At 40.1% G+C, this 14733-nt stretch overlaps 1 protein-coding gene across 1 annotated transcript in view; it reads right to left on the bottom strand.

Annotated features, from left to right (window-relative positions):
• The window catches only part of PTPN5 (protein tyrosine phosphatase non-receptor type 5), a 556863-nt gene that overhangs the window by 47513 nt on the left and 494617 nt on the right, over positions 1 to 14733 (bottom strand). The window contains exon 8 of the mRNA XM_069223005.1: positions 4655 to 4734. Within this exon, the coding sequence (XP_069079106.1) occupies positions 4655 to 4734 (80 nt within the window). The remainder of the gene's footprint in view (positions 1 to 4654; positions 4735 to 14733) is intronic.

Genomic DNA, 14733 nt, shown 5'->3' with positions numbered 1-14733 from the left:
CAAGTACTTTCCTGTCAATGCTCATTCCTCATAACTTTTTTCTCAACATTGGCTTCATTTAGGATGGTCTGATGTATATATTATTCCTTTAAATCTCTGTTCTCAAGTTATTTTACTGTTTGTGTAGCTTAACATATTTACTTTCAAATTCCTCTACTGATTTGCTAAAGCTATCTAAGCGATCCCACTTTTGTTTGTTAATTTTAGCCTTCCAGGAAATATTTCTTCTCCTTAAAATGGCATTAAAAGTCTCCAGCCTTAATGCAATATATGCTGTCCAATTGTCGTAAAATGACATTTTTATTTTCTACTTAAATTCAAAGTTTTACAATAAAGATTTATCCAGGGCCCAGTTCTTCAGTATTGGAGTTTTTTTATGTTGAGTAGATAATTCTCATATTACTGCTGAGTTATCTGACAAACTAAATGATGGTTTGGTTATCTCTATCACCTGTAACTTGTGTGAGGGTAGTAACTACTCAAAATGTGAAGAAGATTTGTACTTCCTAGAAGCAAAGATGTATCTCTGTATTTTTTGATTCACTATTGTTCATGAATCCAACAACCCTAGCTCTGTCATTAGATGATCTAATGTTGTAGGCTTAGTCTGGCCTCCATAATTGATGGTAGTATCATATCTGAAAAGGCAATGCATTAAAAATCATCCCCTATTATATTGCCAGTCTGAAGTCTTGTCAATTCTAACAGTAATTTGTAGCATGATCTTCGATTATCCTCTATTGGGGCATAATAGTTTGCCACAACATTTTTCTAACCATTAAAATATTGCCCACACTCACTGCTTTTGTTAATCTGCCCCTCAGGATATTACCTTATTCCAAGCCCTCATTTAACTAAAATAACAATTCCCTGATATGAGAGGCTGACAAAATGAGATGCACTATCCATTCTGGGTTGAGTAGCATTTCATCTGCTCTTGTTAAGAGATTTTCTTACTCTGGGGTATTTGAAGGATTCCGATCTTTTAGGCATAGTGAAGTGGCTTTACACATTTTTCTATTATTCAACCCATTAGTATTATACGATAATATCCGAAGTTGCGACATTCCCAAAAAATAAAATGGGAAAGGAGTGCATTCTTTCCCATTCCACTCTTCTTTTTGTTTTTGAATCAAGACCTATGAAAACATTGTTTCTTTTTCATGTTGTTTTTCTTCTGCTATCTCTAATATCTACAAACAGCTTGTCCTACAACATGTGTCTCTCCATTTCACAGACATTTTACCCTCCCTTGCTCTACACAGGACTTACATACTGATGATCTCCACAATCGCCGGGGCCCACATAACATAACTTACCCAGTGTGCTTGAAGTGCACCAGTTTAGGCATGACCTCCATTGTATTTTCCTATGGAGTGCCCTCACTCCCCATTCCTCCCATAAATGCACAGCTCAGTGTATTCCTACTGTAACCCCTGTGCTTCTCCCTCTCATTTCTTTCTTTTAGTCACTGTCTGCATTTAAAGATTTCAGATATTCTTTTGTTGTCGTACTATGTAAAAATGTTCTACGTTTTCTATGACCTAGCCCTATCAACTTGCTAGGCTGAGTTATGTTTGACAGATCATCAGCATTTTGGAAAGGTCCAAGCAACTATATGAACTCCTATCACCTTTTGGATTCTTCTGTAGACGTATCTTAGTAGATACTTACGTCAAATTAATTGCTGACTATAAGCTTTTGTTTTGCAGAAGCCTGCTCAGTAAGTCTCTTTAATGCAGTACTGCTGTATGTGGTCTTGTATTCCTTTTGGAGAATTGAAGGGGACTTTATGTGCCCTTTCAATGGTTAGGGCTTTAAAATCTAGGAGCGCATAATCTTGTATTTGTTTCTCTTCCAATTCCATCATTGAGCCCCCTTCTTCTTGCCTTTACGGTATTCCCACAAAAATGAGGTTACTTTGCCTCTTTCTGTTCTCGAGTCCTCCTTGCAAAGTTGTACATCCTAAAGTTGTTTCCTTAAAGTTGAGATCTGTATGTTGTGCTTATTAAGTACATCTTCGACCTCTGCAATTCATTGTTCAATCTCCTGAAATCTCCCAAGATCTAATAAGATAGAATTCTAATTTATCATTCATTTTTCCATTTTTTGATTCAAGTGAGTGGTACTTCATTGTTCACAAGTTTTCATTTCGGGCAGTTCTAATGTAATCTGCAAAAGAATACTTCTATTGAGCGACCCGCACTTTCTCTGTGGTTTAATCTAGGAGTGTAGTATATTTTGTACGTTCTCAAGTTAACTCAGAATTTACTTTCTGGCTTTTATTTTTGGCTGAAACAAAGCCTTGCCTTTATGTGACCTGACACACTGTTTCCTATGTCAACAGAATACATATCCTCTTCCGGGGTCATTAACCTTCCTAGTGATCTGAGCTACATGTGTTTTATTGTTGGGACTGAGCAACATGGATTGACTGCATAAAAATAGCATCAAACTGTTTGTGGAGATTTCCTTCTTCTTCAGCCCTTGCTAGTAGAGTCAATATTCACAGAGAACTCTGACACAGGTGTGATTTGATGTACATAGTTGTCCATTCACTACAACATGATCCTTCTGTAATTTGTTTATGATTCATTTGAAAGCCCCAACATTATGTCCAAATGCAATAATTGTGTCTTAGCAAAGTAAACATGTTTACCAAAAAAAAATGAATGGACAGAGAGAGGTATAGTGAATATCTTTGCATTCAAAAATGAGAAAACGTTTTGCCCTCAAGTGAGACAAATGTTGCACAGAACTGGCTATTAACCATATCCTTTAGGATACTGACTTGTGACTAACACCATCACTGGGCCAGGACAGAGACTGCTGTACAAATTATTGGAATTAAAATCACATAACAACATTTTTAAACCTGGCCTAGCGAATGTGAGCAGGTTTTGACACATCCAGATGTTAACATCCTCAATAAACAGTAAAAGATATTGACTGCTACACCAAGACCTCCTTAATACAGATGAGGTTCTCAGTATCATCCTCATACATATAAAAATGTGTCTGGGTAAGATAGAGCTTAACTGTACCCATGCTTTATGACTGCCCTAAGAGTAATGGAGCTCGTTTCCCTATAAATAAGATGTAGATACAGAACAAATTGAATTAATGGGATTAGCAGGCCATAAGACATACACAAATAGTTGGAGCTGTACTCGCAGGACCTACCCCTGAGTATCCTGGTACAGCAGTAGACAACATATGACATGAAATAAAATGGAAATATACAACAAAAATAAATAAACAGACCAAATGCCTGACTCTGGGTTGGACAGTGGATGAATAATTAGGCAATATGGTCTTCAACTCAATAGATCTAGTAATTGTAGCAGACATCGGTCTGTTTATAACCTACAATAATCTCTGCTTCATAGTCCAAGTTAAACATAGTATAAAAGTGTAATGTCTATCACACATGACAAAAAGCTATGACAAAAGCAATAACTCTGTCTTTTGTATAGTGCAGGAAGCATGCCAAGACGAATAATAAACATGCAGGAACCAATGCGTACGTCATGCTTGGTGTCAATTATTTCTCCATGTATCTTTAAAAGCTGCTTGAAAACAGTTCACCATCGTTACAATTGACAATACTGCAGAAATACAAATTTTAACAGCTCAGCAAAGCTGTGGAATGTCAATTCCAAACCCTATCAAGATTTCTACAGAAATGTCTTCTTGTAGGATTGACAGTCTATTATTTAAAGATTCTGTGGTCTACTCAGGTAGTCTCTCCTTAATGGGCAAGGCAGTGGGGGTTCACCTGATTTTGATTCAGTTCTCTACTCTGCAAATCTTTACATAAAGTCGCAGTTGAAGTTGCACAGCATACGTCTCTATGCACCTTGGCAGAACCATAGTCTAACAGACTAGTTATTAAAGGTCTAAAGGCGATTCTTCCACCTCAGGGTTAGTGTGTGATTGAGATGTTTCATATTTAAACTGTTTAATGGGCCAAAACTATAATACCTTATGTCACCAGACTGATGAGCACATTAATGTGTTTTTTAAACGCTTGAAAATAAATAAATTGATATTCTTTAAACGCCTGCAAACACATTTTCTGACAATTAAAAACCCAAATGCATGAACAATCTACCTCACCATAAGGAACACTTCATTACTATAGAAATCAAGGCTACCCCTGACATTTTCCTCTGGGCTTCAGAACCCTTAAGAACTTGCAGGCAGGTTTTGCTACAACTCAATGTGTGAGCAAAATGAAGGGAAACAATGTTTGAATTTTGCTATTAGAAAATGTAGTCTTCAGTTGGACTCACTCATTTCACAAATCAGTAAATTCTTGTGGGTAATACACTGCCTGAATTTGTAAGTAACAATTGTTAAAGAATCATAGTCTTCTCAGAATTCTCAGGTAGCTAATGTCACCAGAAGCACACCAAAGATGAACTAGGGTATTGCCAACCTATGAGACCTGTGGCAGATTGAAACCTAATATGGTGTATTGTTAGCACCCAAGTATTTTTGGTGCAAGCTGGGAAAGAGTAAAACCTAAATAATATATAGGAGAAAATTAACTAAAGTTGCCTAATGAAATGTCTTATTGCTAGTACAGGGAAAAATGAAAAATAGACGTACTGTATATTGATCTTAATATATTGATCCTTCATTTACTTACCCTTATGTAATTGGCATTAATATACGAGCTAAGGGGATCATCTTCTTCGTCTGATATGAGGCATACTCTGCTATGAGTGTCTGTAAAAAAAAGAAAACAATAAAGTAACCAGGATTGGTGGAGGGAGGGGTTCTAGTAGAATTACAGCAACATACATTTATTTGTAGTCACTGTATAAGTTGACCAATACTAACAAAAGAGATGTTACTACGAATAAGGGAGGCACTCAGTTTATTTTTCCAAAGTGGGCAGGGCTGTTATTTATTACTGGATTCAAAATAAGCATATGGTGGATTTAAACAGCATTGATGCCATATTATTTTCACAAGTGAGCGTCACTACTAGTGCACTAAAATGTCAAACCTGAGTTCGTCTCCTCTCTCTTAACTGCAGGACACATACCACTGCCTTTCAATAAAATAGGTTCATGGACTAAATCAAGCTCACATCAGACAGCTAGAAGAGAGCGGTATGTCTGATGTTAAGGTAATGGCATGGTAGTGATATTCTCTTGGACCATCCCGCCAGTATGGTCCACACGCAGTGTTGGTATCTGTCTTTCACACAAATCACAAACTGAAACCCCAACCTATACATTTCTTACCATCGAAATACACTGCTTTTGTTTCTTGTATTTTACTGGTATCACAGATGAGTTTATACTTTTATTTATTTCAAAGATGGGTTGTCTTGGAGATGGCCTTCTCTGCCAGGTCACCCCAAACTTTTTTGCCTTAACGCCTTTTGTTTTCTAAACCTGCAAAGTGCTTGTGCTCACCCTTTTAAACATGGTGAAATTGGCTTACACCCAATGGTCACATTTAATTTACTTGTAAGTCCCTAGCAAAGTGGTACTCCATGTACCCATGGCCTGTCAATGTAATGATATTAATGGGCCTGCAGCACTCCTTGTGCCACCCACATAAGTAGCCCTTTGAACATGTCCCAGGTCTGCCATTTCAGCCTGTGTGTGCAGTTTTAATTGCCATTGCAACCTGGAAAAAAACATTTTGCTGTGCCTAATCCTTTCTTTTTAATACATATATGTCACCCCTGGGGTAGGCTAAAAATAGCCTTAATTGAGGGAGCAGTGTACTTAAAATGTTGGACATGTACTTTTAAGCTTTGATTGAGCAGCTAGTGAAAACCTCTTAAATTTGTTTTTCATTACTGCAAGCCTTCCTCTCCCACAGGATAACATTGGGTTACCTTACTAAGTTTAATAAGGGAGCAGGTAGGAATGTCATGTTTGGGGTATAGAGAATTGTAATTTAAAATTATCGTGAATAGTAAAGTTGGATTTTAAGTCACAGTTTTGAAAATAACACTTTTATAAAGTTGGCATTTTCTTGCCAAACCATTTGGTACCTGCAGCCTGTATCCTGGGTCACATGAATAGGTGTAGCTGACATATGGTCTGTGTGTATTGCTACCAGACAGTGAGACAAGGGTAGACTAGGAGTTGGCAGGATGGAACATCTATGAATTGGTTAGTGGCAGAGCTGTCACCTACCACATGTGCACATCACAAAGACTCTGCCTCAGCACACTCATAAAGGGTTTCACCATAGTCTTTTGTGCCCCCAGAAAAGCTTGGGCTAAGGCAGGGAGGAAGTAAATTCCAAACACCTCTTGGGATTGAACCCTCTAGAAACTCCTCCTACTTCAAAGCTGGCACCAAGGACAAATAGTAGACTTGCAGACCCAACTCTTTAGTACACCTCTGGACCTGTTGAAGACTTAGAAGGACTGCTGTGCTGCTCTGCTGTAAGAAAGACTGCAACTCTGCTGCCCTATTGCCTGAGTGAGTAGGACTGGACCTGCATCTTCAATCCAGGACCAATAGAGTGGCTCCAAGGGCTAGATGGCTGGCCTCCTGATCAAAGCCTCAGGGACAAAACAGATCCAACGACCCTGAACCTGCACCTGGACTCTGACAAATGTGAGTCTTGCTCTCCACAAGTGGTCCCACCCCAGTCTTGGACCCTTAGAATTGGGCCGGAAGGTGCCCTACCAGCTCAGCTGTGGTCTTTTTGGCAGAACCACTAAAGCGCGACACAGCTGTTTGCAGCTCCACATAGGAACTGTCTCTGCATCACGCACATCTCCGAGGAAGAACCCCACAACTCTTCGGAACCACTGCTGTGCAACACCCCTGGATGCAGGTCCCCACATCGCAGCCCTTCATCTCCCTGGCATCACCACTGCGTGACACATCCTCAATGCAGGACCTCGAACTGCAGCCCAAAGCTTAGTGGAGCCACTGCTGAGCAAAACATACTTAACATGGGATCTTGCGAGGCTCCGCAACCAGAATTTAAGGTACTTTGTTCAGCTGGACTAATTTAGTACTTGTATTCGATCTGCACTCCATCGTGGTTGGCCTAAAGTTGTGACTTTGTCCTGGTCCCAGCACAATCATATAAACACAGTTGGCGCTTTGTGCTTGTAAGCACTATTTTTATTAAAACCTTTTAAATTACATATCTCCAGTTCTGCTAATTGGATTTTTGTCATTTTGGTGTCAAATAGTTTATTAAATTGTATTCTGTTTTTATAAATTGGTGTGGGAATAAGCTTGTGTTTTCTCACTTTATTACTGTTTGAAGTTCTGCATACGTACTTTACACAGTGCCTCTAATTTAAGCCTGCCTGTATTTGTGCCAAGCTACCATAGGGTTAAGCACAGGTTAATTTGGGATTTGCTTGTATTTCAACCTGACAAGAATTGTGGTTGCTGCTTGAGTAGGGACCCCCCTCAACCAGTAACCTAATTTCCTACAGGCTCTGTTATTTATATTTTCTAGGATGGTCTTTGTACGTGTTTAGCAAATATGATGTGTTTATGGTGGTTTGTGTGTGAAACTGTATAATTGACATAGATGGAAGACAAATAGAACATGTCATTAAAAATCTCACACAATTTTACGTTCATGAGTTGGCTGGATTCTTGAGGAGAAACTATTTTGTACAAACTGGTATCACAGAAACATATTATTTCTATTTTTGGAACTGGGATTTGAAGATAACAGTTTGGTTCCTTTCTATGCTTCTGCTTGCAACTGGTTGAAGCCATTGTTTAAGCAGTTTTCTTAGGATGAGGTGGTAACAGTGCCTAATTTGTTAATAAAAACATGCCGGTGCCCAAAGCCCTCCCCTTAAACACGCGGCTGCTACAGTTAAATGTGCGAACACACAATACTGAGGCAGCGTAATCCTGAAGCCATCTCGGGCCTCTTTAATTTATTTAAAGCCTCTCCCTGCCCCTTCAGTTTACTCTTGCAGCCTTCTGTTTTCTCCCCTTTGTGACGCTTTTTTGTTTTTCTCTTCCTCCGTCTGTCCTACATGTGCCTTTTGCTCACAGTAAACGCTTGAGGTAGAAAAATAAGGGCTGGCCCTCAAAAATAAGTGCTGGTGTTCTGCAACGGAAACAACAAGCACAAATTAGGCACTGGGTGGTAGGTATATTTTGTGCTGAATTTCATACATGTTCATACATGTTTCATACAGTACAAATGTATTGGGTTGCCTGCAAAGTTTTAATCATTTTGAACTCGCCTTTATCAATATTATGGGTTGTGTCTAAAGGGGATCAATATATTGATATCTATGAAGTGGTTTTGGAGTTGGCAGTGTTAACTCCAACACCCCAGGATAATTTGGGACCAAGGACAAGACTTCAAGTTGAACATGCAGGATTACAACACTGAGTCAGCACACTGGAAGAAAGTGAGATGTCATGGCTTCTCCTGCTATCTTCCAAGGGTGTGGAATACCAATTGTTCAAGTCACATCACTTCTTTTCTGACAAGAGCAGAAGAGTTTCAAGCAACACCTCGCTGTAATATAAACACCGTGCCTAAAGAGGTAACCATCTACTTCTACTCCCTCTCATAGAAATGTCACCTCTTTTCCTCTTCTCCCTCTTGCATTCTCCATCCATCCACCTCATCTCTAATCTACAGTATCAACCCTTTCTCCATTGGCATCCCCAATGTAAAATTGTATATGTGTGTGTCTGTCTTAGCATAATTGCAACCTGCTTCAGCATGTTTTCTTGTTCATGCTACTATTGCCCACAGGATGTGCTCAACTCTGGCATTAAGATGTGCTTTGTTTTGGCACCTGAGAAATAAGGTTGTGAAGTTGCTTGCTCAGGTGAAAACTGTTTGATTTTTTCAACTCTTGAAGTCCATTTTTCTACTTCAGTCAGCTCAGGGAGGCACTTGCCGGCATTGGCGAGAATTCTGTCATGTGATTATGTGATTGATATTAGAAACCTGTGTATAATAGAGTATACATCTGAGTCTTGCCTCTACTTGGAAAGCTTGTCTCCACCAATTATTTCAGGAAATCCCCAGGTCAATTGATTCTGTGATTCACAGACTATAAATTATTTTAAAATAAACTCTTTCAGACCAGACTCTAATATACGTGAAGTGAAGTTTTCTTTAACAGACATATTTCCAACGGTAAAGAACTGTCAAGACTTAGCCAACTTAGGCGAAGGATGGTCCAGTGTTCAGATCACTGATCAGGTAAGACAGCGTAGAGTGGCTCATTTTGAAATGTGAGTCACTTTGTGAATATTGATTGTTTATTATTTTTTGGGGGTTTTGGTTACAAACTACAAAATATGTTGCATTTGGGTAGAAAAAGGGGCGGGTCCTGGGAACTAAATGGTAGCAGTGGGACTGATAGCCATGATATTAGAGCAGGAAGCTGGGAAAAGACAGCAATGGTTTTCTAGGTCTCAGTGCAAACCCTAAATGTGTTGAAAGAGGTACATTGATTTAGAATGGCTGGGACCTTCTGTGAGCCTTATCGGGCTGTGACCAGAGGTATTCCAATTGTAAGGGGGGCAATAGACACGTGTGAACATACTTTCCAATCTCCTTCTTAGGTAGCTAGTACGAATAACTTACCCTCTTTCTAACCTCCTTCACTGGGATGAGCTTAGTAGACTGCCTAAGTTTTTCTCCGGTTGTGAATGTGGGCATAGTAAAGGAAAATAAGATCTGAACAATTGAAACAGAGTAAGACCCCACCTATGTGGCCTCCTTTACATAATATGCATCACGTGATCGTATATAGAGAATCGGATAAACTGCACACATTGTGATAAAGGCAAGTAGCTTCAGGTACCTCTGATATTGAGCATTTGAATGACTTTAAAAAATATTACAACAACTCAAGAAACAAACCCACTCAAGAGCATTGCTAAACTGAAACTGGAATGAGGAAGGTATGAAGTGTGTTTGCTGTTGTGGTGTCTTAAAGACATCCAAGAAAAACTAAGGTACCAAACTGGCAATCTGCAGGCTAGGGTGCAAGCATATGCTTATACTGCACTGCTCCCCCCATACTTTTTTGCCCAAATGACAAATTATATCCCTGCTGGAATGGAGGAGAGGGGAGACATACTCAATGTCCTCAATGTTTCTATTCTGGGAGGTGATGCAGAAGGTACTACATAGGTTACACACAGAAATGGTGCAGTGGGTGCTGAAGAGCCAGCTTGGGGAGCACAGCCAGCACAGTAAGTAGCAGCATGACTCATCACAATATGACAAGCTTAAAAGCAAGCCAATAAGGTGACACAACCTTGCACTTCCCACTTTAGTCTGTTCTTGATCATTCCCCCATCATCCAAAATGCGTGTGGTCAGGCATGTGGTCACATATTAGCCAGGATAGACAACTGAATGGAGGGCTACAGTCCCCAAATTTGTGCCCTGATTCAACAGAAAGGCAACTTCTCCTAGTGATGCGGCTAGTGATGATTCTAATGGCCTTTCCTATATTCAATCCAGAACTCTCTTCTTTATGACAGAACACTGGCCCTAGGAAATGGGTAATTCTATCATACATGTAACATGATCCTCATCTGATCTGTACATTATCATCTCTCAACTGTCCAACATATGATAAAACCCATAGAAATTCATGAAGGAACTTCAAACTGTCTTTGAGTGTTATAATCCTAATTTGTTACATTAAAAATGGACGGAGTTGAGCATCTGTAAACCGAGGAAAGGTTTGGCCCAAACTGTAATCAAATATAAATAAAAACTCTTGCTCTGTAAGATGTTACATCATCATTCAACAGGATTCTCCAAAAGATCAATAATGATAACCAATTATTGCATGTCTACAACATAATGTTTCATTCAGTTATTTTTCTAACAAGTGTTTTTGAAAATGATAAAAATAACCTTATTATGCGAGGTGGACAGAAATATTTGTACATTAGGATATTTCATGCCCATCAATGAACAGCTCCAACAGTGGATTTAATTCTGAAGAAATTAGACATTGATGAGGCATTGCCATCCATTTAGAGACAGCAGTTTAGTGGCATTGCATCAGGTCATGAAGCATTTTTTTCATAGAAAAAGTAGGAAATATTTTTACAATCCTAGAAGTAGAAGGAACCAAAGGCCCTGGAAATATGCGCACTAGTCCAAGTTTGAGAACACCTCATGAACAGAGAGATGGGGTTGAAAGTCATCTACACCTGATAGCAAGGAAGAGCAGCCTCATGAAATAAGAAGGACTCATGTCAATTGGCGTATAAGATCAGAAAATAAACTTTTGTGACACTTTTAGCCTCCTTACACTCAAAGGATGAGAACAGGTGAAAGTACCACTGAAGAATGAGTCATAAAATTGCTCTGTTTAGAGAGAAATGCAGCTGATGACAGAGTCCAGAACTCCCCAGTTTTAGACTGGTTGGTGCATATCAGAGTTCCCTCAGCAGATGTCAATGCCCAGAACTCAACTTCAAAGGCAGACAGCAATGTACAAAGCAAAACACAGCAGTACACAGCATTTGCACTGGAACATGTAGAGCAGGATGGTCGCTTCCAGGGTGGGTGGTTAAAGTTGAAAGTACAGAGGAGACAATCATAGTTTTACAATTTTCTTTTGGGGCAGTGAAAGGTAAGACCCACACTTGAGAGCCTGCCTCCCCTTTAAGTATTTTGAGTTGGGGTTTTAGTTGGGTGTCATTTTTAACATGTCCATTGCCTGCGGTGTTGCTTGTGAAATGTTTTTTTTCCATTCTGTGGGCTTATGAGCCCCTTTGCCAACAATTTGGTTGACTTCATTGTCACTCTCATTTGCCTGCTTTTTATTGGTCAGATGTCAAAAACTTCCTTCTTCTTTGTGTTTTTGTCCCTCCCCTGGAGCACAGACACATTGCTTGTGTTCTTCTCCTGCTCATTTTGTTAGGTGCTACTTGTTTCTTTCTGCTTAAGCACACTACTAGAGTGTTTTTTTTTCAGCAGGCGCCCTCATGTACTTCTCTCTCCTACCTTCCTCATCTGTGTTGCTAGATCCCATCAGCTGTCCCTCCTGTGTTGCAGCTTGTTGCCTCCACCTGCTGTTCCTCTGGGTCTGCATCTTGTTGCATCTTATCCGCACCTGCCATCCCTCCCGTTCTGCATCTTTCTGCTTCTTGCCCCTTTCGTCATTCTGGTTGTGCATGTTGCTGTTTCTTGCCCTAACTGACACACCATTTCTCCTTTCTTCTGTTGGTGAGAGCCCCCAATCACCTGCCCTTTTTAGGTTAAGCATAGCAGCCCGCAAGTGCTACTTTTCCAACGTGTTGGTATGTATCTGGGCTTTTAACTACGCCCACTGCATGCCCATCACAGTCACTCGTTCATGGGTTTGCCTTTCAAAAATCCTTTCTTTTCATTGGTAAATGCTTTACGTTTGTCCCTCCATAAGGCTGTATTGGTACCGCCTTGGCTATCTCCCGTTATATGGCTAATTGCACTTTTGCCAATATGTCTGACTGCGAGCGAACTTCTTTTTCCTTTTTTGTCTCTTCACACTGATGCTCATGGCGGCCATCGGCTCGCCTATGTGAAACTGTATTACTTTCATTTTTTTATAAGTTGTTTACTGATCATTTCTCTGGTGTGTGTTGTATTTATTTCTCTTGTATGCCCTTTCTTCCACTCACAACAGCCTCGGATTTTAAGGGCACGGGCCTATCAGCCTGTGTTTTTGGAATATTTCATTCTGAGCAGCTCATGTTTTTGTTTTTCACTATGGGGGTACTACTGTACTGCTTAGAAATGGCGCACAAACAAAAATCTTCCTCGGGTATCAGGAGCGAAGGGGCTGAGCCGGCCCCTGGTTTCAACTGCTTTCAGAAACACCTCGGAAGGGGGAAGGAGCTTTAACAAAAAAAATCTACATCTGTCCTTCCAGTGAAGTTTCTGCTGCTTGCCAGCAGCCCGTAAGTATGGCCTTTCGTGTGAGCTTGTTACATTAGTTGCTAGTTCTGATCTGCCTAGTTCATGTTCCTCACAGCAGGCATATTAACCTACTGCGCTACCTTAGAATTAATCCAAGCTTCCACTAGAGAAAAGTAAGTTCTCTCTCTAGAAATAACATTTATCACCAGAGTTATTTTAACATTTGAAGACTGAATTCAGTCTGTGATCTGCCTTCAACACGTTCTTTGCAGCAGCCACATTAACCCTCTGCACTGCCTTATAATAATTCTAAGCTTTATCTCTCGCTTACAGCGCTGCATTTAGTATGACCAAAAGAGACATTTGGGAAAGTCATAACAAAACTAAAACGAAAGCGCAACACAAATAATGGAAAATTTGCTTATTTGCAATTTCAAATTAGGCTGCTTTAGTATTCAGTTCTCTTAAACGTATATGCAGCAGTTATTGCATGCGGTGTAAAGTGACAGCTGAACCTAGACAAAACATAATTTTCGTGTATGCTAACAAGGCAATTGTGGGTCTCGTAAGCTAAAAGCATAAAGCTTATGGCTTCACTATCAAGGAAAAATAAATCGGCCTTCTGTGTAGAGTAACAGATGGATCTAAAGAAGTCACACTTATTATGTGCATAGTGCTTAATTTGAGCTGGTGTGTTACGATACAGGTCACAAACAATTTTTGTTAAAGAGCCATCAGTTATTTTGTAAGCGCATATTTGCCTTCAGTAAACACAACATTAGCATGCTTCAATGAAGCTTTGCCCAATTAAACGCTGCTAAATAGCAACATTTTCATTTTTTGCTGCTGATAGAGGAAGAAGGTACATGGAAGTGTTTTAGTTTTATGCAGGGCCACTGGAATTATATGGCAGGAAAAGACGAAATTAAGAGGCAGGGTTGACCAATTTTTGTGGCAAGAAAAGTCTGGCTATTAATTTACAATGCCAATAGCTCTAACTCAAGAAAATGCAAGACCTATTGCATTCCAAATGCTTGTTCCTTATGTTGGTGCTTGTCCTCATTCACCCTCACTACCTTTTTCCGTTGCTGCTTTACCCCTCTGACCCACCCTCCCTCCTTCCATTGCTGATTGAAGTTGCCATGACAAATAAAGTGCTATGACACAGACTCATAGCACTTTCTTTACCCACACCGTTATTTTGTGCTCCCTCCGTGATGCCTCACACCCTGCCCCCCACCAGCAAATAAAGACTTGCTTCCATTCCCTCTTCCATTCTTCCATTGCTGGTTGTCCCACCCTCCGTAACAAAAAACTCAATGATGCAGACACTGCTGGCTGCGTCATAGTGCTATTTCTCACCCACGCCCTCCATGTTGCACTCCTACCCTAACTCCGTGATGCCAACTAGCACTTAATAAAAGCACTACACTGCAGCTAGCGCTGGCCCTGTCCCAAGTAATAGTGTTGATTATAAAAAAAATTAAACCATGCTTCACAGCAGCCGCGTTGCTGTACAACATGTCTAAAAACGTTGGCAAAGCCAATACCTTGCATGGGTGATCCCGCCTTGCTTTGCCAATGCTTGTTTTTACAGTGACCAGTGCTCTGAGAAAACTAAAGCTCTCTCAAGTCAGACCTAAAAATGGTGGCTGGAAGAAATGAAGAGATACTACATTAAAATATGCTATCAGTTTATGCTACAGATCTGTTGTTCTAGCACACAGCTGTGGAAAAACTGTCGCTGCCAATAATTCGCCAATGTGGCTCCTCCCCCACCATCTCTGTTGTATGCGTCCATACAAATAGCGGTGGAAGTTATTGAACCAGTGGATTTGGTTCAAGAATCTTTAAGGACTATTTCCAGAAG

This window comes from Pleurodeles waltl, chromosome 3_1 (assembly GCF_031143425.1).
Source record: "Pleurodeles waltl isolate 20211129_DDA chromosome 3_1, aPleWal1.hap1.20221129, whole genome shotgun sequence".
Classification (NCBI taxonomy): domain Eukaryota; kingdom Metazoa; phylum Chordata; class Amphibia; order Caudata; family Salamandridae; genus Pleurodeles; species Pleurodeles waltl.
Note: the sequence above shows the minus strand (reverse complement) of the source record. Positions and strands in the feature narration are given on the sequence as shown.